The 21689-nt window shown below is 57.7% G+C and overlaps 1 protein-coding gene across 3 annotated transcripts in view; it reads left to right on the top strand.

Annotated features, from left to right (window-relative positions):
* The window catches only part of PEPD (peptidase D), a 113420-nt gene continuing 91731 nt past the window's right edge, over positions 1–21689 (top strand). For 2 of the 3 annotated variants that reach the window (XM_040633710.1, XM_040633709.1), the window contains exons 1-4: positions 1–77; positions 8317–8500; positions 10494–10621; positions 18485–18548. In XM_040633710.1, coding sequence (XP_040489644.1) covers positions 61–77; positions 8317–8500; positions 10494–10621; positions 18485–18548 — 393 coding nt within the window. In that variant the 5' untranslated portion in view covers positions 1–60. The remainder of the gene's footprint in view (positions 78–8316; positions 8501–10493; positions 10622–18484; positions 18549–21689) is intronic. The other variant, XM_040633711.1, reaches the window with a different exon arrangement.

The following is a 21689-nucleotide window of genomic DNA, read 5'->3' as shown; positions in this document are numbered from 1 at the left end:
GGGGGACCCGGCCGGGCTCAGCTGATGCCTCACTTCACGTGACGCTGGTGCTGGGTGAACATGGCGGCGGCCACCGGGTGAGTACTGCTCCCGTCCCTGGCCATTGGCCGGCGGCGCGGAGAGGGGGCCTAGGCCTCCAGGCTGATAGCCCCCGCTGCCGGGCCGCGGCCCTGCTGGTCGTGCTGTGTGGCCGCGGGCGGCGCGCTTTGTCGCGCGGGGCCGGCGTCCGAGCGCCGGGCGGCTGGCAGAGCGCTCCGAGTCAGGGGCGGCTGAGCTCCCCTCTCCGCTGCCCCGTGGTCCTCGGGGCCACCTTGGCGCTCAGGCCCCACCCGCGCGCGTGGCGGCCCCGCCGTGTGGCCGAGGTGGGGGCTTCGGTTTGCAGGCGCGTTCACGGCCACGCCCCTCAGGCGGGCCGACAGCGTTGCCGGGTGCTCTGCACCGAGAGCTCCTGGGAGGAGGCTGTGTCTGAGAAGGGCACGTCCCCGCTTCCTTCAGGGCCCAAACGTCACCTCAGAGAAGCCTTCCCATAGTATCTATCCTACGTTTTGCAGTCCTTATCTCCTTCTGATAAACTATATAGTACATTTATTTTACTTGTTTCTTGTCTTCTCATTTGGCATGTAGGGTCAGGGTCTTTCCCTGGTTCACTCCTGGGTCTCACTGGTAAGTGCCTTGCACACAGTAGGTGCTTCCTAAATTCTGCTGCAGGAAAGAATGGGTGAATGGTTCTGGTAGCAGGAAATGTGGAGAGGTGGGTTCACTGAAGCGTTGGGGAGAGTGTCCCAGAGGAGGGAACATCTGAGCAAAGGGTGAGTGACAAAGGTTGGGAGTTAAGACTGTGCTGGGGATGGGGGAGAATGGGGTGCATCCTTGTGCTGGAGGGCGTGGTGTCCCAGTTGGCTTCTCCAGACTTTGTCTTGAGGGGTTGGAGCCATCCACAGGTTTTAATCTAATCAGCTGTGCTCCTTAGATGATCTTTCCTCTGGGTTGTGTGTGAGTTCAAAGGGAGGCCCAATGATGGGTATGGCTTATGGGCCTGGTGGTGCTGCGGGCTAGGAGGGGAAGTGGTAGAGAGGGGGCACTGCCCTAGATGCCAGGCTGGGAACTGAGATCAGAATGGTGGAACCAGTGGGCTGACTGCATCTCTCTGGGGAGAATGGCAACAGGAAATGGCCTCTCGGTGGCCTCCAGGTTGAGAGAGCTTAGGAAACAGTGGGCACCTGCTGTATTCCAGGGACAGCACTGGGCCTACCCTTAGGTGTTCATAGGCCACTGGGGCAGATGGACACATGGCACCTGCCATCCACCTGTCTGCCTCTGGTTTGGTGTGCGCCGTAGAGGGGCATGGGTTCTGAGCTCAGGGGAGAGTGTGGGTAGGCTTCAATCCCTGGATGACATGTGTGCCAGTCCTTGGGTGCCCCTCAGGCAGAGAACTATGCATGTGAAGTCCTAGATGAGTGTTAAGGAACCCAGGGTCAGATCCTTGAACCCAGCCTATGACCCTGCCTGAAAGAGCAGAGGGGGCAATAGGTGTAGGCCAGTTGCCCAGATGCAGGTCTGTTGTCTTTATATCTGGGCTGGCCAGGTGGTCATAGGGGGTTCCATACTGGCCTCCGGCTCTCCTGAAGGCACAGAGGAGCCAGACTCCTTGTTTGGATGGGGGTGAGCCTGGACCTAGCCAAATCCTGGAAGGAGGGTTCTTACAGCAAAGCTGATCCTCTGGACCATGGCAGGAGGTGGGGCAGTGGGGAGACACAGAATGACAGAATTCTTGGAGAGGTGCACTATTGAAAGTGCAGGTAGTTTCCAGAGCTTGACAGGGCCTCCTTGGCAAGGGCCATCCCAAGCTAGTAGGGGGCCGCCCTGCTGGACACTTTGAATCTGAGGTCAAACCCTAGCAGCTTTCTTAAAGGGAGGAGGTTTTGAGTGTGTTTCCAGCAAAGTTCTTTGCCCATCTGCACACTCTGATAGATCAGAGTCGTCAGGCATAATGAGGCACTATGCCATCAAGTTATGACCATGGCCTCCCCTGGGAGTCGGATTTGGGTGCTTGTAGAGTCCTACCAGAGCGTGGGTCAGGGGAGGCTGTGAAAGTCTCAGGTGACTGGAGTGTGATTTGGGGAGCAATGGAAGTCCTAAACTAGTATCTCAGATTCAACTGGAAACTCCAGATGCAACGAGAAGCTCCCCTGGGGAGTGTTTCAGGGTTGATCCTGCTCTGTCCTGCCAGCTTGGGCAGGAGCTTCAAGTATGAGATGGAGGGTCCCATAGCCCCCAGAGGGTCTGCTCTGAAGTCCTCCCCCAACCCTCCACCCCTCATCCCATGACACTTGGTGGGAGGGACCCCTACCTTCTCTTTGAGCCATGCCTGAGCTTTCCATGGTCAGAGTTGAGACTTATCCACTGCAGCCAGACCTGCCACATGGCTTTTTCCTTTCTCTTCTTTCCTGTGCCCCTTACCTGCTGGCCCTGGAGTGCCCTTGGCCTGTGATGTAACTTTGCACATACTTGCAGGCCAGCTGAGATGATGATTCCTCCTCCTAGAAACCTTTACTGACCGCCTGCCCTCCTGACTTGGCGATACAAACTTCCTGCTCAGAACTCTATAGAGAATCCCAGGTTTTTCCTCTGGTGGGATGCTTTTCCGTGGCAGCACACCTGCCAGTCATGGTTGAGATGTTGCTTCCCTTCCTGCCTCTGCTGGCATCCTTGAAGCCCAGGGACCAGTTCAGTTTGTACCTCCAGGGCCATGTGACCACCTGTGATTTGTGCTGGGTAACATGGTGCCTAAGGAAAAAAAGGGGGATTTACTCTAAATTAGTCCAGTGTGTTGTCCTGCTTTGCAAGGAGGTTCTCAGTGATTGAGGAAGAATGTGGGTGGGAGGGGGACAGAATTCTGAGTAGGATGAAGAAACTCCTGTAATTTTTTTTTTTAAGATTTTATTTATCTGACAGAGAGAGACACAGCGAGAGAGGGAACACAAGCAGGGGAAGTGGGAGAGGGAGAAGCAGGCTTCCCGCCCAGCAAGGAGCCCGACGCGGGGCTCAATCCCAGGACCCTGGGATCATGACCCAAGCTGAAGGCAGACGCTTAATGGCTGAGCCATCCAGGTGCCCCAAAACTCCTGTATATTTTTTAACTGAGTGGCTCCCAGGGAGCTGCTCCCCAGAGGGCCTTTCTTTGCCAGCAAGGAGATGCAGGTGGGCTGCCCTGGGTATGAACCTGTTGGGTCATAGGTCATACCAGAGTCAGTGTTTTTCAGGAGAGAAAGTAACCTGAGGAGTCAAGTTCAGGGTCAAATCCTATCCCCACCCTGATGTGAACCTTGTGCTCCTGGGGAAGAGGTGTCAGGCTGACCCTGGTGGAGTGGTAAGGGTGGGTCTGTGGGAGGTGGGCTGGCCACCGAGTGCCCCTTTGCCCTTCCCGGCCCTTTTCCAGGCTTGGTCCTGACTCCACATAGCTCTCTTTCTCTCGGTCTCTGTGTGTGCTTAGCCCCCCTGACCCTTCCAGCTAGGGTGAGTGGGTTGTCCTTGCTGACAGTCAGCCAGTGGGCTCGGTGCCTGGCCCAACCTGGAGGCTGAGGGTGAGGAAGCAGGAGGTCCTTGGCTGACATTTTTTGCTGGGAGCTTAGCAGCATGGCCCCATCTAGAAGTGGCCTCACATTCTAGTGCAGGGACCTTGTCCTTGTCTGTGCCGTGGACCCCATGTGCATCAGTGAGGCCTGTGCCCCCTTCTCAACGTGATCTTTTTTTTTTAAAGATTTTATTTATTTATGTGACAGAGAGACAGCCAGCGAGAGAGGGAATACAGCAGGGGAGTGGGAGAGGAAGAAGTAGGCTCCCAGCGGAGGAGCCCGATGTGGGACTCGTTCCCGGAACGCTGGGATCACGTCCTGAGCCGAAGGCAGACACTTAACGACTGTGCTACCCAGGCGCCCCACTGCGCTACCCAGGCGCCCCTCAACGTGATGTTTTTAAATGCATAAAATAAAACACAGAGGATTACAAGGAAAACCAATTGTATTGAAATATAGCTATCAAAATGTTAATACATTTACAGTATAGTAATAGATGGTTCTTTGTTAACCTGTTAAGTAATAAAAGCAGCAGGCCTAATAACCACCTTCATTTTGAAGCAGTAATGAACGAGAGTGACATTTTGAGCTACCGTGACATCAGTGACGTGATAGGAAAATGCCTGTGATCTTGTCGGTGACAGATACATATGTTGCTGATACTGCCCTGGTTAGTTGCTGACATTAATAATCGAGGAAAATGCAAATTGGGATGAGAGGTTAAAGCCCATAAAAATATCATTTTTTCCCATCCAAGTAGATGGACTCCCTCAATTCTAGGTGTGAACCCCCACGGGCCTTGGGTGCGAGCCCTCCGTGTGGCCACCAGGCGAGGAGGGGGTGCTCAGCACTGGTTTAGGGGGACAGGAATGGGTCGCAGGGGCGGCAGCATCACACTTTCCCTGAGGCCAGCCCCACTTGTGGTCACTGGCTGCTTCCCGGGCCCTGGCGGTTGGTAGGGCTGTGCTGGCCCTTGGGGGCTGGAGCTTGTTCTCTGGGTCTCTCTGCCCCAGAGCCAGTCTTCAGGCCCCTGCCATCTTCCTCAGCCATTGTCTCATTTACACCGGCACTTGGGGACGGCCTGGCTTTTGCCTTCTGAGTTTTGGGTGTCAGCGATAGCGCCAGCGGAAAGCGGGTGGAGGTGTTTTATTGGTGCTCCTTTTGCTGAGCTTGGGGGAGGTCACCTGCACTGGCTCTGGCCCCGATCTTCCCTCACGGCGTTTGGTTTACCCTGGGAGAAATCAAAGGGTGTGTCTCTATGAACCTTGATTCTGGGGGTGCCCTGCCGTAAGGAGTGACTGCAGCGCATCGGCCCGCCTGGCCTGCTCTTCTCTGTCGTGGCTGAGCCCCCCGGGGCTTAGGTGCCATTGCAGATTTTCTTCACAGTAGCAGCTGATGCTCCCAGAGAGTATTCTTAGCACGTGTCCTGTCTTGACCTGGGCTGCTTGGCCCTTGGGCCGGAAGGTCCCAGTCCAGGTGCGCCGAGGCATGGAGGCCTCTCAGAAGGTTCTGGACGAGAGGAAGCCCAGCCCTTCTGAGAGCCACCTGGCATGGTGGCAGGCCAGGTGGAACTGGTGTCCGGTGTGTTTAAGGAGAGAGGGCCAGGGAGAGGGGTGAGGAGCGGTGGGGATGAGGTGGGCAGGGCTAGGGGGTGGGTGCTGGCTGGAATCGGGCACTTGCAGCCAGTTGTGCTATGGAGTCTGTGTGCCTCTGGCCCCTTTGGCCGGCGCCACCTGCCATAGTGCCTTGGCGCTGCCCCCTCTCTGCCCCTGGGGAGTGTGCGCAGATGAAGTTCTCCCCTGGGCCACCCCCTCCACGGCCTTTGCTGACTAGGGGAAAGAGGGTGGGGGGCTGCGGAGGTGCTGGTGGCTGCACTTTCAGTTCCTGACTGCACGGCCAGCTGGGATGCAGGCATGTTTACGAGCTGCCACCTCTGCCCTTTGATCCTTGTGGGGGAAAAAGCAGCCCGGCCTCGAGGGAGGCCTGGCCCCCGTCCAGCCGCTCTGGGATGGTGAGCGGCAGCCCATGCCCAGGGACCGGGCGGGGGGGATTCTAGTCCTGCGGATATTGTGGGGTGTGCACGACCCCTCCACCCTTTCTGGCCAGGCTGGGCCCCAGGGTTGTGCTTCCTGCCACACTGGAGCTGATGTGGCAATTTCTGGTCTGCACAGCTGTGTGGGTGACCCCACTTTGTGACAGTTGTTCACTCAGCAAATATTTGTCGAGTACTTGCTGTGTGCCAAGCAGAGTGCTAGGCACTGGGGCAGCAGTGACCAGAGCAGACCCAGATCTGTGTCCGTTCTTGGGATTTCCGTTCTTGGGCATGGAGGCAGCCCCCCCAGTGAGCACCCGTAAACACTGGCTGCATTTATGTTAGGAGGTGTTTGTCACTTCAGCCTGGGACCTGGCAGAGCCTCACTCGAAGGGGTGGTGAAGTGAGTTTAATGCAGAATCAGTTTACAGTGCTGTGGGCAGGTTCAGGGGACCTGGGAGAGAAGAGTCGGGAAGCTGGCTGGGAGCCAGTGAAGGCGGTGCTGGGAGAAGGGAGGCCCGGGAGCTGTGGTCCTGTGGGGAGGGACCACCAACCAGTCGGGTTCCAGGTTCCACCAGGGAGGGAGCAGGGAATGGATTCTCTGTCCTCCCTCCACTCTCTGGTCTCCTGCCCTGCCTCCCAGGAGCTAAATCCACCCAGAGCCTTATTGAAGTGCTGGTCGAAGGGGGGCTGGGCAGAGCAGGGAGAGTGGATCTGGAGGGTGCAAGTGCCAGGCAGGGGAGAGAGCTACACGTTTAAAGGAAGGCCAGGGAAGACCGTCTTGAGAAGGTGGCATTGGAGCCAAGATGTGCTGGAGGTGTCACCTACTCCCGTGTCCCTACCTCTGACGAACCCCCTCTGAGGAGCCCATGGCCAAGTGAATGCAGGAGATACCATCTGCCCGGCTCTCATGCGGTCCCTGGCAGAGCCCTCTCTCCTGAACCAGCTCTGGGCCGTGCCTGCCCTCCGGGGCCTGCGTGTGTACCTTCTGCTCCCCACCCCCACCCCCGCCCCTGCTGGAGAGCCTGTAGGGCCTCCCTCAGGCACACACTACACCGGCCTGCCTGACTCCTCCTCCGCCCCCAGGCCTGGCCTGTGGGTCTTCTGAGCCCCCAGCACCCTTGCTGGGACTTGATCTCCATCCTCCTCTGCCCCCTTCATTCAGGAAGGAGGCAAGGTCCCTGCCTTCCTAGAGCTTACATTTTACCTGGGGACACCAGGAGCAGGGTGACATTTTGCAGTGCTGTGTGCTCTAGAGAGGAGTGAGGAGAGTAGGGGATAAGGTTTGGACAGAGTGCTGGAAAGCTTCTGGGAAGAGCGGCCATTTCTGCAGAGGCCTAGATAAAGTGAGAACACGAGCCATCCAGGCACCTGCGGAGTGTTGCTGGTGTTTGGGGAAGAGCTGGGATCCCCCTGCAGACAAAGTTGGGGTTGGATTCCCTCGGTGCCTGGTAGCTCTCTTCCAAGTGCACTTGATAGCTGAGGGGGATGGGCAGGGGAGGGCCTGCTCAGATGTGCATTGTAAAGGGTCCTTGTGGGTGGGTGCAGAATAAGCTGTGGGGAAGGCTGGGACCAAAGAGAGCCTGGAGAGTTCCCTGTGGTTGTCCAGGCTGGAGATGGGGGTCCCCCAGCTGGAGGAGGAGCTAAAGAGATAGAGAGCCTGAGCATGAACGGGGGCTGTGGAAAAAGTGGTCCCCAGGGTCCTGGGTGCCCAGAGGCTGGGCGAGGACTGGGAAGCCACAGGCAGAAAGGAAGTGGGGGTCACTGTGGCCCGGCAGGGGCTACAGTGCGGGGAGGGGTGGGCTGAGGCCCGAGGCGGGGACTGAGGAGAGCGTGGGCCGCTGGGACACCAGAACAGGGGGGCTTGAGTGACTCTGCAAAGGATATTTCCTGCAAAGGGGAGAGAGAAATCAACTGCTGGAGGTGAATGGCAGTCAAAGGAAGTGTTTTTACTTATGAGGGTGAGGTTCCTGCACATTGGATGCAGAGTGATCCTGGGAGGGAAACGTGATGCTGGAGCAACCTGGGAATAGACTTGGGATGCAGGGGCCAGAGGCAGGTGGGCTTTGGGGAGTGGGTGCTGGGAGAGTAAGCTGTTTTCTCAGTGCCTGCTCTCCAGTGATGACTGTCCTCCAGGACAGCACCCCTCGGGCTGCCACTGCCCGGTCCATCTCACCATGGTCCCCTCAGCACAGACAGACTCACCTCGGGCCCTGGTACTGGGTGTCCTGTGTATGTGCGTTGGGGGCAGGTGGGTGTCCTGGCCTGGGCTGCCGGGTCTGTGACTTGCAGAGAAGATAATATCATGCAGGCATGAGGGCAGGGATGCAGTGTTGTCTGGGCCAGATCACAGATCCTTCTCGCATGGATGGTAAGCTCCTTGAGGGCAGGCGTTGAGTGCGTCTGCAAACCATTGCAGGCTTTCCCTCCAGGGGCCTCACCTGCCCGCTGGTGAAGCAGGATACAGCTTTCCGTCATCCCCACTCTGGGTCCAGGGCTCAGGGACAGCAGGGGAGAGTGGGGTCAATGAGGCCCTGTGGTCCTTGGCAACCCAGGGAGGGACTGTTTCTGGGTCAAGCAGGTTGAGTTTGGACTGAGGGGGGTCCCCCAGCAGGCTCGGCCCTCCGGTCACCTGAGACCGTGGGTGGTGGATGTGCTCGGAGGCACTAACAGAAGCCCGTGTGGCGACATATGCTTATGTCTTTGCAGACCTTCGTTTTGGCTGGGGAATGAAACCCTGAAGGTGCCCCTGGCACTGTTCGCCCTGAATAGGCAGCGCCTGTGTGAGCGGCTGCGAAAGAACCCGGCTGTGCAGGCCGGCGCTGTCGTGCTGCTGCAGGGCGGGGAGGACACCCAGCGCTACTGCACCGACACCGGGGTCCTCTTCCGCCAGGTGAGCCTGCCCTGCTGCCTTCCTGCACCTTCAGTGTGCACCAGGCCTCTGGTGGGCTGTCCGCCCTCCTCCAGCGTCGGGCCTGGTGGGCCTTGGGGAACTTTACCCCCCTGAAGAAGCTCTCGGAGGGCGGGCCGAGGCCTGGGCACCCAGGGGGCCCCGACTCTGGAGGGGTAGAGCCCTCCTAGCTCTGGATGGGGGCAGAGCTGATGCCAGTCAGTCTCAGCTCTTAGGTCAGAATACAGAAAAATGACATTCCTGGGGCAGCAAGCAGGCAAGAAGGCTTCATGGAAGAGGCGGTATTTGGTGTAGGCCCTGAAAGCCAGGGTGAATTCTGATAAGTGCAGTTGGGAGTGGGTGTTCCAGGCTGGGGGTGGGGGGGTTGTCCACAGGAGTGAGTGGTAGGGGGATGGTCTGGGCATGGGTGCAGATGGGTAGGCCTGACTTCCTAGGGCCAGATTCTGCCTGCGGCAGGGAAGACATGGGCTGTAGAGGGCCGGGAGGAGGCATGGGAACGGGGCGCTGGGCAGGAATGGGAGGCCCACACATTCATCCCAGCTTGGCCATTGCTGACTCTGTGACCCTCACTGGGTCTTTGCCCGGGAAGTAGACTAGGGGCGCCTTGAGGTTCTGGAACCCTGCGTGATGGAGGTTGGCCTAGCTGTAGGAAGCCAGCCTGGATGCGGTGGCCTTGGCTGCAAATCACTGGCATCACTCAGTTTCCAGGAGCAGGAGCAAGGACCCTCAACAGAGGGGCTCACCCAGAAAGCTGGAGAGACCCTGAGCTGGCCCCACTCTCATCGATCCCAGCTTTGCACCCACTTTACAGATGATGAAACTGAGCCTCAGAGAGGAAATGACTTGCCAGAGGGGGAGCCGGGATTAATTAGAATCCCATCTCTGGACTCTAAGGATAGGGCTGTCTCTTCTCCCTGCCATACCCAGAGCTGGTGCCTGACATGTTGGGAACTTTTGAAACTCCCTGGGGTCAGGCATAGCCTAGGGGACATGGCCATCTGGCATCCAGGCCAGGAGGAGGCAGGGAAACGTGAAAGGGACCTGAGTGTGGAGGGGCGGCAAGACGTGGCCTCCCCAGCTGGACTGTGTCCACCCCACAGGACACAGATGGGCTGTCAGCTGCTGAGAGCGATTGCAGTGTTTTTGTCGAAAGCGGCTCCCGCTGGAAAGTTTCCCTGTGCCACGTTCTTGCAGCTGCAAGCCTGCAGTCCCCTGGTTGCTAGAGACATGGCGGTCTCAATAAGTTTTTTCTGACTAGTCTTGATGCTTCCTGAGGTTTATGTATTCTGTAGTTTAAAAGCCGATCTCCTAAATTCAGCCTTTGGCTCCCTTACTGCTGTTATGCAAGGTTAATTTTAGAAGAGATCCTCCTCCACTTCATACCTTTATAACATTATTTGAGCTCAGTGTTTATTGCTAAACACTGAAGTCATCAGCTGCCCCGGGGGTGGGAGAAGGAAGTAAGAAGTCCTGAATGGAGGAATCCATTTCCGTGCAGATGTCTGGCCTGGGTGCCTAAGTCAAGGTGGCATTTTGCCCTCCTTCGGGCATCGGGGCAACAGAGAGGCGCAGTAGGGCTGCACCGGGCCTGTGGGTCGTGTGGGCACCCGTGTTCTTGTGTGCCCTGGGGTGCCTGGCCAGGGCCCTGAGGGGTGTGGCCAGAGAGGGTTGGAGGTGGGGCTTGGGCACACGCATGGACCGTGCTTCCTCAGAGGAGGCTCAGAGCAGGGTGGGAGGAGCCAGCTGGGCTGCCCATGCCAAATCTGGAAGGGGGTGGTGGGCAACCTGCCACTGGCACAGAGGGGCAGAGTGCACAGGTGGGGAACTATGTGAGGCTGGGTGGGGGATGGGCTCCAAGAGCTAGGGAGCCTGAGCTGACTCTCTGGGGTGCTCGATCTGACACCCCACCTCTCTCCTTGTGCCTCACATTTTTGTCCTGCTGACCGGGTAACCAAGGTCCTTGTTCCCGTCACAGGAGTCTTTCTTTCACTGGGCATTCGGCGTCACTGATCCAGGCTGCTATGGGACGATTGATGTTGGCACCGGGAAGTCGACCCTGTTTGTGCCCAGGCTTCCTGCCAGCTATGCCACCTGGATGGGAAAGTAAGGAGCAGTCCGGGCCATGTGACTGTGTCTGCTGACCACTAGGGTCAGGGCGGTGGGATGGGGGGCTGGCTTGTGATGGCAAGGAGGGAAGGAGTAGTGGGGGTAAGGGCAGTGTCAGTGGTCGGGTCCATTTACAGCCTGCTTGGGGCCAGATCCTTGCCTCCTTGGTGAAGAAGGGGCCGCAGCCACAGCCTATGGTCATCTTTGTGTTGGAGGTACTATTTCTTAATCTTGAAATTCTGGATTCCCAGCTTTGTTAAAATGCCGGAGGCTTTGGCCCCAGTGGGCCATCACTCCTGCGTGGCATCAGCGGGAGATGGCCCCACCTTGGGTGTCAATGGGGGTTGTCTCGGGTCAGAGAGGGCAGCCTGGGACCCTTCTGCAAGGCCCATCCCTCATGGAGTGTTGCTGGATGCCTGCTCTGTGCCTGTCTCTGGCTCTGATGGAGGCCCTACCTCAGTCAGCTCACCTGTGAGACAGGGCGGTGTCTCTAGGCTGTGTGAGGAGTGTGGGACCGGGGCCTGGGCTGTGCTCAAGGCCTCCTCCCGATTGTCCATGTGACCTACCAGCTCCAGGGCCCTTGGCCATGTCTGCCCCTTGTGCCTGCTCAGAGGTGCCGAGGCAGAAGCCGTACTTAACCATGGGTGCTCGAGGCACTCGGGGGATCCTGCTAAATGCTCATCACCTTCGGCATGTCATTTCTTCCTGGAGAGTGATTCTTCTGGGCTCATGACTCAGTTGCAGCCCTTGCTGCCTGGTGCCCCTGAACACTCATTACCAGGTGGGCTGGTGGGCCTGTGGCTGCTATAGGGAGCTGCTCCGTGCAGAGGGCCAGAATAGGGCCTCCCCCACCAGCCCTTCAGTGCAAACTCCAGAGCCTCCTTTGTTGGCCTGAGAGGTACCTCTTCTGTCATCTTGTGGAAGGGTGGTTCCACGTCACCCAACTCTTGCCTCCCCATCCTGTTGTAGCCCTGATAGTCAGCCTTCATCATACTCCTGGTTGAATCCTTACATGTGCCCTGCTTTAAAGAAAAACAGGTTCCGGGTGGTGGCGTGGCCTCTGCAGGTCCCGTGGGTCAGTCTTGCTGGAAGCTGGCCGGATGGCGGGGCATGGCCTCCTCACACAGCAGGTCTTGTCACTGTTGTGGCTGCTGAATCCTTATCTGTGGGACAGTGACAAGGCTGCTCGTGAGACACCGCCGGGGCTGTCATCATAGTGATGGGCACTGTGGGGATGGTTACCTTTGTGACACTGAAATGAGGTGGTAAAGATGCCAGGGACAGGCAGCCAGAATATTTGTGGCTGTTGCCATTGGAGAGCTGGCCTCTTCTCCCTCCTGCTTGACTCGGGTTGGGACCTGGTGACTGCCTTGATGGGTGAATGTGGCAGGGTCGTCTTGTGGCTAGACTCCTGGTTCTTGCTCATGGGACACCTGCCCTCGAACCCAGCTGCCATGCTGTGAGGAAGCCCACACTCACCCATGTAGGGGGACCTCATGGATGGGAGTGGGGCCCCGGCTGACAGCCAGACCACCCACCAGAGTGGGTGACTCCAAGCCCCAGCCTTTGAGTCCTGCTGAGGTCCCAGACCTCGTGGAGCAGAGATAAGCTGTCCTCTTTGGGCTCTGTGCCAAGTCTGAACCTTCAGAGTTCGTGAATGTGAAAAATATCAGTATGGTTTGCTACAAAGCCCTGTAACTGGTACAGCTGTGGTGAGGAGTTTCCTGGTGGAGTGTAGGTCTGGTCTTGGTAAGAGGATTCTTCCAGAACCCTTCCTTCACACAAGGTGATCACAGAGCTGTGGCCTCTGCCCTGCCTGCTAGCGGCAAGTCCTGCAAATAGCAGGGCCCCTGGCACCTGGGCAGCACCTAGGTGCCCATCTAGCTGCCCTCTGAGCTGCCCCTCAGCCCCGTCTGCTGGCTCTGGGAGTGCCAGTCCTGCGGGCAGAGGGGCTCCGCTGTGAGACGTGGGCATGGATAGGGTGCTAGGGGAGGGTCTGAGCAGGGCCTCACTGCCCTTTCTGTCTGCAGATGGTGGAGGGAGGCTCCAAGCGCATCTCCTCTTCTGTCTGCTGCTTTGCCTTGCATCAAGTGGGGGAGTGCCTATCCTGGAGGGTGGACATCCTTCCAGGGCTGTGGGCGGAGAGGGCTGTCCCTGCCTTGGGAACTCCACCATCCAGTGGGAAAATCTGAGCAAATCTCACCATGTTTCCCCACAGCCACCATCTGGGGAGCCAAATGGCACTTGACTGGAGGGTTTAAAACCCAGGACCTGATTGGTCAGGGAACAACTGTTAGCAGTTGGCTATTCTGAAGTGTAATCCTCAGTAATGCTGGAATAATGTTCTATGCTTTGGCCGTGGCTGGTTTTCAGGGCCGCTGTTAAAAGTTCTCCTTTAGGGGCGTCTGGATGGCTCAGTCAGTTGAGCATCTGACTCCTGATTTCGGCTCAGGTCACGATCTCAGGGTCGTAAGATTGAGACCTGCGTCAGACTCCATGCCCAGTGGGCAGTCGGCTGGAGATTCTCGCTCTCCCTCTCTCTCTGCCCCTCCCCCTGCTCATGCCCACACATTCTCTCTCTTTCTCTCTCTCTAAAATAAATAAATAAATCTTTACCAAAAAAGTTCTCCTTTAGCTTGGCCCTGCTTTGCTGAGCCAGCTGATTGGCTGGTGTGGACATAGAGGCTTGTGTGACCTTGGAGTGTAGAGATGGGTCTGCAGTATGGGTCTCCCTGTTGGAAAGGCTCCACGCCGGGCAGGCCAGAATGAGCAGGTCGGTCCCAGGGGGCCTTCCGGCTCCAAGGCAGAGAGCTAGACCCTTGTCTCCTGCAGACCTGCCTCCCCACTGTGGCCACCCGGGAGGCCTTTGCCTTCTCCTGCTCTGGTGTGTCCCTCTCCTGGTCCCCATGTCCCGAGCCTTTGGGAGAGAAGGCTCAGTTACAAAGGGACAGTGGCGAAGGGGTTGGTTGTCTGGGGCTGGAGTTGGGGAGTGGCCAGATCTGATTGCGCGTGGCTGTTTCCAGACACTCTCATAATCAATAGGGCTCGGGAGCGAGGCTGTTGGGATTACCTGGCCTTTGCAATCAAAACCCACCAGACTGAACATTTGACCTTCAGCTCCTCAGCTTCCTTTTGAGTCTCTATCTGATGGCTTTTGTGAATCCATCTGGCAGATACCGCACTCCAAAGCCGTCCAGGGAAACAGCACTCCCATCTGCGGATCTGCCGCTTCCTGCATAAAGGGCAGGGTCCTGTTGTCGGGTAGGAGATGCCGAGGGGCCCGTGGGCAGCCTGCTGCCTGGCCTGTTCCTCGCCCCAGGCCTTTTCTGGGACAGGAGTGTGGTAGCTCCTGATTTGTTTTCATTTGGAATCTTTGCTTACAAAATTCTTATGCCTTTGGATGTGAGTGTTTCCCATCATTTTTGTCAGAATCTGGCTTAGCTGATGGCAGGTTTGGCTGCTGGGGTGTCTGGGGTCCTCTGAGCAGGCAGGAAATTGTCTCTGTGACTCAGTACAGGGCAGCTTCAGTGCCCATAGAGGGTGAGTGACTCTAGGCCAATTTGGGGGACCCTCCTAGAACCTTTGCAGCTTGACTGTGCTCTGCTCCTGTCCCTGGCTGAGACGGTGGGCTCAGAATGTGAGACAGGATGCCTGATGTGGGGTTTGCCAGGAGGAGGGTGCTTACCCTATGGAGGGCACTGCCCAGGAGTGAGTTTCTCTGGGGTTGAGGCCCTGAGGCCCTGAGCTGGTTTGTGTGTGTGTGTGTGTGTGTGTGTGTGTGCGCGCGCGCGCGTGCATGCGCACGCGCATGTGTGTGTGTGGTATCGGGGGAGTGGTTATGGGGATGGTGCTGTGGGTGTGTGTGATGTATGTATGGTGTGTGTGGTTTGGGTGTGCGCGGTATGTGGTGTGTATGTGCATATGTGCAGTGGGGTGTGTGCATGTGGTGTGCATGCACATGCATGCTGTGTGGGTACGTGTGTGGTATGGTGCAGTGTGCTGTGGTCATGTGTGTATGGAGTGTGTGTGTCGTGTGTATGTGTCGGGGGCGGGGCGTGCACGCGGCACGGTGTATCTCAGGTACGTGGTGTGTGCGTGTGCACATGGAGCGGGGTGTGTGTAGCGTGGGTACTCGTGGTGCAGTGTGGTTTGAGGTGCTGTGTGTGGTATGGCATGCGGTGTGTACGTGTGCACGTGGAGTGGGGGGTTGCATCTGTTGTGTGGTTTCTCGCAGCCACCATTCCCCACCCCCACACACCCCTGGACCACGGCTGCCTCCGCCCGCCCGGTGGCCTCGCCCCGTCTCCCTCTGTCTACAGGGTGGGCACTGTGGTGGGGCACTGAGGAAGGTGCGGGCCTTCCTGAGGACTCTGCGGGAGTTCCTTTGGCTCCTCACGCAGGCGGTTCGGAGGAGCCTGGCCTCCTGGCTGGGCAGGTGCTGGAATCCTCAGGCACCTGTCCCGGGGCTCTGGCTCTGCTGACCACAGGCCTCCTTTGATCACCTCCGGAGCCCTCGTGCTCTCCTCCCCCCCGCCGTGCAGCGGCCCCTCAGTCGCGGTTGTGGTCCTCAGGACCTGGCACCGGCATTGCTGTGGAGAGATCTGCTTTTCTCTGACCAGCCTCTGGATTCTGGAAGTGGTTGCCGACCTCCGTTCGGGAGTGAGCGGCGGCGTTGTGCTGGGAGCAGAATGAGAGGCAGCGGCATTGTGTGCAGCTGAAGGCGACTCTGGCCGCTGGAAATTGATGGTGACTGCTGTAATTTGGTCCTGTTATTTATTCATGAACCACACACAGGTGGGCAGCTGGCCGGCAAGACCTGTGCTTGGCAATTTCATATTCTCGAGGGCTCCATCGTGCCCACACCACGCGCATTCCTTTAACGTCTCTCCCACAGGAGGCCCCGCACTGGGTGCTGCTGCTCAGTGTGTCGACCCTGACCCTGAGTTCTGGGAAAGGCCTGCTCTAAGTCGTGCCGGGCCCAGCTGCTGGCGGCGAAGGCACAAACGCCTTTGAGTGGGGCGCTCTCTCCTCTCTGCCACCAAAGCTGTCCCTTCCCTTTGAAGGGAGGATTTCTGGGGTGGGGTCCACGTCCCCTTTGACCCACTCTTTCCCAGTCCACTGGCTTTATCCGGATCTCCAGTATGGTGGGATGTGGCATGTGCTGCCCTGCTGGACCGCAGACTCCAGGCAGGGCAGGGTGCAGGCCCTCCACGTGGCTGCCACCAGCCTGGCGCTCAGTGGGTCTGTAGCTGCCCGGTGACCTTTCCTGCTGGTTCTGTATGGCTCTTGTGGGCGTGTCGCTCCTTCTTCAGTCACCCCTCCCGGATCATGGCTGCGGAGCCTCTGGTGGCTGGCTTAACCCTTCGGGTGACATTTAAACTATTTTTACTATAATTAGCCCCCAAACATGAAAAATAAGTAGTATTCAAAACGTAATCATCTTTGCCTTTTTGTAAAGAAAGGCATGCAAAGTGCCAGAAAAGATGCTCACAGCTTGGGGCGCCTGGGTGGCCCAGTCGGTTAAGCATCTGCCTTCGGCTCAGGTCATGATCCCAGGGTCCTGGGATTAAGTCCTCCATCAGGCGCCCTGCTCAGCGGGGTGTCTGCTTCTCCCTTTCCCTCTGCCACTCCCCCTGCTTGTCCATTCGCTCTCTCTCTCTGACAAAATCTTAAAAAAAAAAAAAAGATGCTCACAGCTTTTCAGATTATATCTGTCAAGTGGTCATTCCTGTTGAGAACCAGGCCTGTGGTAATTGGGTGATTTTGGCCCTTGAGGCCCAGTGGGTGTTCTGGACTGTGTCCTTCAACCTCGTTGAGGAGGGCAAGGGGCACATGGTGGGGGCTGGCACCCGCCCTCACTTCCTCCCAGATAATCAGGGTGGCAGCGGTTGGGCTGGCTGGCCCTGGCTGCTCCTTGGCTCCTGTGGCAAGTGGATGGCTTGTGGCTGGCAGGCGAGGGCTGGACAGGCGAGTGTGCAGCCCCGGGGCCACCCACAGATCACAGCTACCTGGTGTTTGCCTAGCCTTTACCCCTCCTCCTCCTATCTCCTCTGCTTCCACATTGTGAAGATCTTGACCTCAGGCTGAGTACACGGAGACGTTCCCGGATCTCAAGTCTAGGTCTGTGCAGAGGCCTGACCGCCAAGACTCCTGGGCAAGGCAGGCAGGCAGGCAGGCACACATTCCCTGGGGGGGTGGCTGAGATGCCCCCCTGTATGGAGCATCCCTCAAAAGCAGGTTCTTGGCACTTCCAAAATATTCTGGCAGTTTTCTTTGGATGCCTGTCACAGCTGCAAGCGACGAAGTGATGGGGCCAGAGGTGGGTTGGAGACCTGCTGAGGATGTGGGGCGTCTGTCCTGGAGCTAGGACCACAGCCGGTGCAGTCGAGGGTGGACGTGGTGGTGAGGACACCGGTGGCCCCACCTCACCCTTCTGGCATGTGCTTTTGTGCATGGCTGAGAGTGTCACCACTTAGTCGCCAAGGCTCAGTGAGCTGTCCGTGGTAGACAGAGAACCGGGCCTCCAGCATCCGGGTGAGGTGTTTATCATCCGTTCTGCCCTGTAGCTGTTTCAGGCTGTGCTAATGGCCTTGCCAGACTTTGGCCATTTAACTTTTGAGTCCTGTCTCGGACGTGGAAGCTAATGTGACTGCATTGTGCAAACTTAATAACAGCAAGAGCTTGACACCCAGTGCCCCCTTCAGAGAAGACAAAAGGGTGCTCGCTGCGTGTGGCTTTGAGCTCCCTGCTGGTCTCCAAGGCCCGCCCATCTGTTCCCTGGTCCATGCTGCCTGCTTCCTGGCCACGATCTGTCTGATGCATGCTTGAGTGGAGAGGGGAGTGGTGCAGGGCTCAGGGAGGGGAGTGGGCTTCTCTTTACCAGCCAGTGACTTTGGTCACTGGTGTCTCACAGGCACAGGAAGCTCACTCTTGGAGGTGGTCATCTCCAAGTCTGGAAGTGTACTCCCTCCCCTGTCCCCTCTGGGCCTCCCCAGGCACCCTGTCCTTGGCACCCTCACCCCCGTCATCTGCTCACCCTTGAGAGTCCAGGAAGCACAGGCTGAGAACCATCTGCTGTTTTCTCCTGAGGCCTCTTTCGGATCTAACACTTGGTGACTAGAATACCATGTGATCACAGGCGGGCTGAGGGCATATGCCCCCATGCTGATGTGGTGCCTAGGCGTGGGATGGCGCAGGATGGCGTGTGTGCGTCATTAGACTTGGCTGGTGACACCCTCCCCTCATGGCTAGTGTTCCACCTCGTGTGAGCCCTGTCACCAGCAGTGACATCAACTCAGTCACTGACCGGGAGGCTAGGGAGTCCATGCTGCACTGCGACCATGACCGGGAGCCCTTTGGGAGGTGGCCCAACCTCCTCCTCCCTTTGTCTCTGTCTTCTCATGGCTGATTTTTCAGGGATGATGAGTAAGCTTGAATGTTTCTCATCACAATGAGTAATACTGATATTGACTTCTTTAAAATGTTAATTTAAAAACTTTCTCTAAAGAGGCTCCATGGGGGAGCTCCTGGGAGGCAGGTTATTTCATGCCCCAAAGGGTATGCTGGCTGGCTGCCCGGTGGGCTCTCACTGGTGGTGGAGGGGGAAGTTTGGTCTGCAGATACTTACTGCAGGTGGCCAGGGTCATGGGCTCCAAGGACGAGTGGAGGTCAGCTGGGGGAGGTCAGGGGAAGCAGGTGTGGTTCAGCATTCACTCTGTGGCCCCGTGCCCTTTGCTGCCCAAGTCTGTGTCAGGGCAGGGCTGGGCCCGGGGCTTTATGGTCTGGGCTTGGGGTGGGAAGGCAGCCTGTGCTGAGTATGGCCAAACCCTGACCCTGGCATTCCTTGTGTTTCCCTTTGAGGATCCACTCCAAGGAGTACTTCAAGGAGAAGTATGCCGTGGATGACATCCAGTATACAGACGAGGTCAGTAGCAGCCGACTCCTCGCTGAGCCGTTGAGGCCTCCCTCACTCCTCTGTGCTGATACCCCCTTCCTCTCCCTGCCATTGCCTGGCTGCCTGCTGTGGGATACCACCTCTCGGCCACCACCACCTCAGCAGTGCCCTCGTTCAGAGAGTGCAGGCGGGATGTGTGTACCTCAGACTTCCCTGAAGAGGCCCCCTTTGCCTGGCCAGTGGCCCTGACTCAGTGGCTGGAGGCCTCTGGTACCTGGGTTGTGGCTGCTGAGCTCCCCAGAGGGAGGATGTCTCTGGGAGGTCTCATCTAAATGCCCCCCTGGCTCAGCCTGGGCCTTCACATGTTGGGGGATCCTCTCTGTAGCCACGGCTGGTTGTACATGCTGCTGCCAGAAAAGCCCCAGACTTTGAGAGGCCCGTGGGGTGCAGTGCAGTTGTTCGTCCCCTGGCTTTAATCTACTTCCCAGCGTGGCTGCCCAGTGGTGGCATGTGGCCTGGGTATGTGGATGACTGTCCTTCTGGGGCTTTGCATCTGTCCCAGATCCAGGCAGTCACAGGGGGCTGTCCCTGACTTCCACTGCTGATGGGATGGGGCTGGGGCAGAGATGAGAGCACAGCCATGCCCCCCTGTGGTCTCCGTGGGGGACCAAGGTCCCCAACACTGCAGCCACGCCGGGCATACAGGGAGGCCTCTCTGCTCGGTCCCTGGGCACTGTTACAACCCCCACACCATGTGTGGGTCAGTGCTAGGTAGAACATAAGCACCAAGAGGTCGGCACCTGCCGCTTGGGGTCCACCCCCAGCCTGGCAGGACCAGCTGGATGGGGCCCTCCCATGGCACATTTCCCTAGCCAGACCGAGATCGCACGTGGACATACCTAAGAGCTGGGGCCCAGTGTGGAAGCAGCTGAGGAGCCAGCCAGCTGGAGACCAACAGCTCCCCCTTCCCCTGGGTAGGACACGGACTGTGTTGGGGAGTGACGACACTGGTGGGAAGCAGATTCGCAGGGATCCTGGCCAGGCCCACAGCGTACTGAGAAAGCAGTGTGTCTCAGCCCTGGGGCAGGGGCCCGACGCAACCTACTCGGGGATGCCCAGCCCCAGGCAGGCCTGCGTTAGTGCTGCCCCACACACAGACACGGCCCTGCTCCAGCTCTGCTGCCCTAGACTGCCGTGCCCAGTCCTCTCTGTGTATCCTACCATGCTCCGAGGCCCGTGCCAGCCGGCTGTATCCCATGCTGGTCCCCACTGGTGCCCCCCCCAGCCCCGGCTCGTGGGACCTGTGGTGGACTTGCTGGGTACTGGCTGTGTTCTGCTCTGTACTCTGCCTTTTGCTGCTTTCTATTTGTCTCTAATGTCCAGTTCCTTCCCCCAGACATTACTGTCACATTCTGCCCTCCTGGCTCCAGGGGCATGCGGGCGTCAGAGCTGGTTGAGACAACTCAGCAGCCAGGACACGGTCTGCTGCAGGAGGTGACTGGCAGGGCGGTGCCTGGTCAGGAGGGTCTTGGGCAAGGAGTGCGGCTTGCGTCCACGAGGCCATGGGCGCCTGTTTCTGCAGCACTTGCTGCCTGGTTGGCTTGAGATGAGGCTTTTGATGGATCTTTCTTTTTTGTCCTGGGATTTCATTACCAAGTTACTGGGGGTGACTCATAGCATCTAAAGAGTCTGTTAATACACATGTGACCTGTTGTATTGATCTCTTTGAGTATAGATCTCAAATTGTCTGAACATATATTTGCATGCCCCGATGAGGTCATTTGCCACTTACCTTCTATCTCTAAGTACTAGGGAATGAGTACTAGGTACTAGGGAGCAGTGACTTGTTCCATCCTCAGTTCTGGTTGTGTCCCTGACCCTCTCCAGGTGTATCCCTCCTGCCTCCATAAACTGCGTTTTAACATTACTGCCCTTGGGGACCTTGACCTTCCCAGAAACTTGGAGGGGGCAGCCCGGGACTCAGCCCACCCAGTCAGAGTGTCTCTGTGCTGCAGCCTCCCCAGCTGTTCTCTGACATTGTTGCTTTTATGTCTGCAGGACAAAAAAAAAATCACATTCATCCTGTGATTTCTGGGGAGAAGGAGGGGAGTTGGCCTCCAGATGCAGAGACGTGGGTCTAGAGCGTCGGGACGGGAAAGCCTGTGGCCATCGTGCAGAATCACGGCCCCACAGAGCAGCCCACTCTCAGTCTGTATTTACGAAACAGAATCTTAAATGAAGGCTTCAGAGGACAGGATCTTGGGTCCAGGAGCTATCTGCCGTGTCCCATCATCATCGCTGTCGTGGTTCATCAGTTCTGTCATGACTGTTAGACTGCCCTGGTTCTTACTGGAGACGAGGGCTTGTTGTTGACAGCTGGTTGGGTGCTTCACTCTGGGGTGGCACCTGTAGGTTCCGGTAACATTGAGGTGGATCCCCTCATCTCTTGTGCGTGTCCCATGGTGAACCCACAGCTCCTGCCCCATGGCAGAGGAGGAGGCAAAGGCCAAGGTAACAGGCCTTGCCCGCAGCCCCCCAGCCAGGGAGCAGCAGAGTTAGGGGGCAACCCCAGGACCTTTGGACCCCAGAGACGCTCCACTTCTGCATTTATCCTGTCAAACATAGGGGGTGAGTCAGGCTCCCAAGCGTCTTAGATATTCTGTGGTTCAAAATGGAGCTTGACGCTATAAACTGCTGGACGGAGATGCTTGTCCTGGGAGGCCTTTGAGATGCTTGGGGCCTACTCAATCACGAAAGGTGACAGGAAGCCCCTTGCATCGGGGAAGGGCTCGCCAGGCCAGTTCTACAGTGCGGGCTCCCAGCTGACTTGGGGCTGCCTCGGCCATCCGTGACAAATCACAGCTGGGAGGCAGCTCACTCCTGTCTTTTCTGAAAGAAGGCAGGAAGCCCCGCACCCCAGGCCATGGCTGGTCACTTGCTGTCATGTATAAAATGCAGGTGTCTGATAGAGCTCCTCTCATCCCCAGAGATGACCCTGCTTTTAATTCTTGAGAGGGCAGAGCAAGTGGCACTTCCCCCGAGAAAGGGGTGCACAGTGCACACTTGCTGTCCTTTACAGAAGGCAGAGCAAGTGGCACTTCCCCCTAGAAAGGGGTGCACAGTGCACACTTGCTGTCCTTTACAGAAGGCAGAGCAAGTGGCACTTCCCCC

The sequence above is a fragment of the Ursus maritimus genome, unplaced genomic scaffold (genome assembly GCF_017311325.1).
Source record: "Ursus maritimus isolate PB19 unplaced genomic scaffold, ASM1731132v1 scaffold_19, whole genome shotgun sequence".
Lineage (NCBI taxonomy): Eukaryota > Metazoa > Chordata > Mammalia > Carnivora > Ursidae > Ursus > Ursus maritimus.
This window is presented reverse-complemented; position numbering and strand designations above follow the sequence as displayed.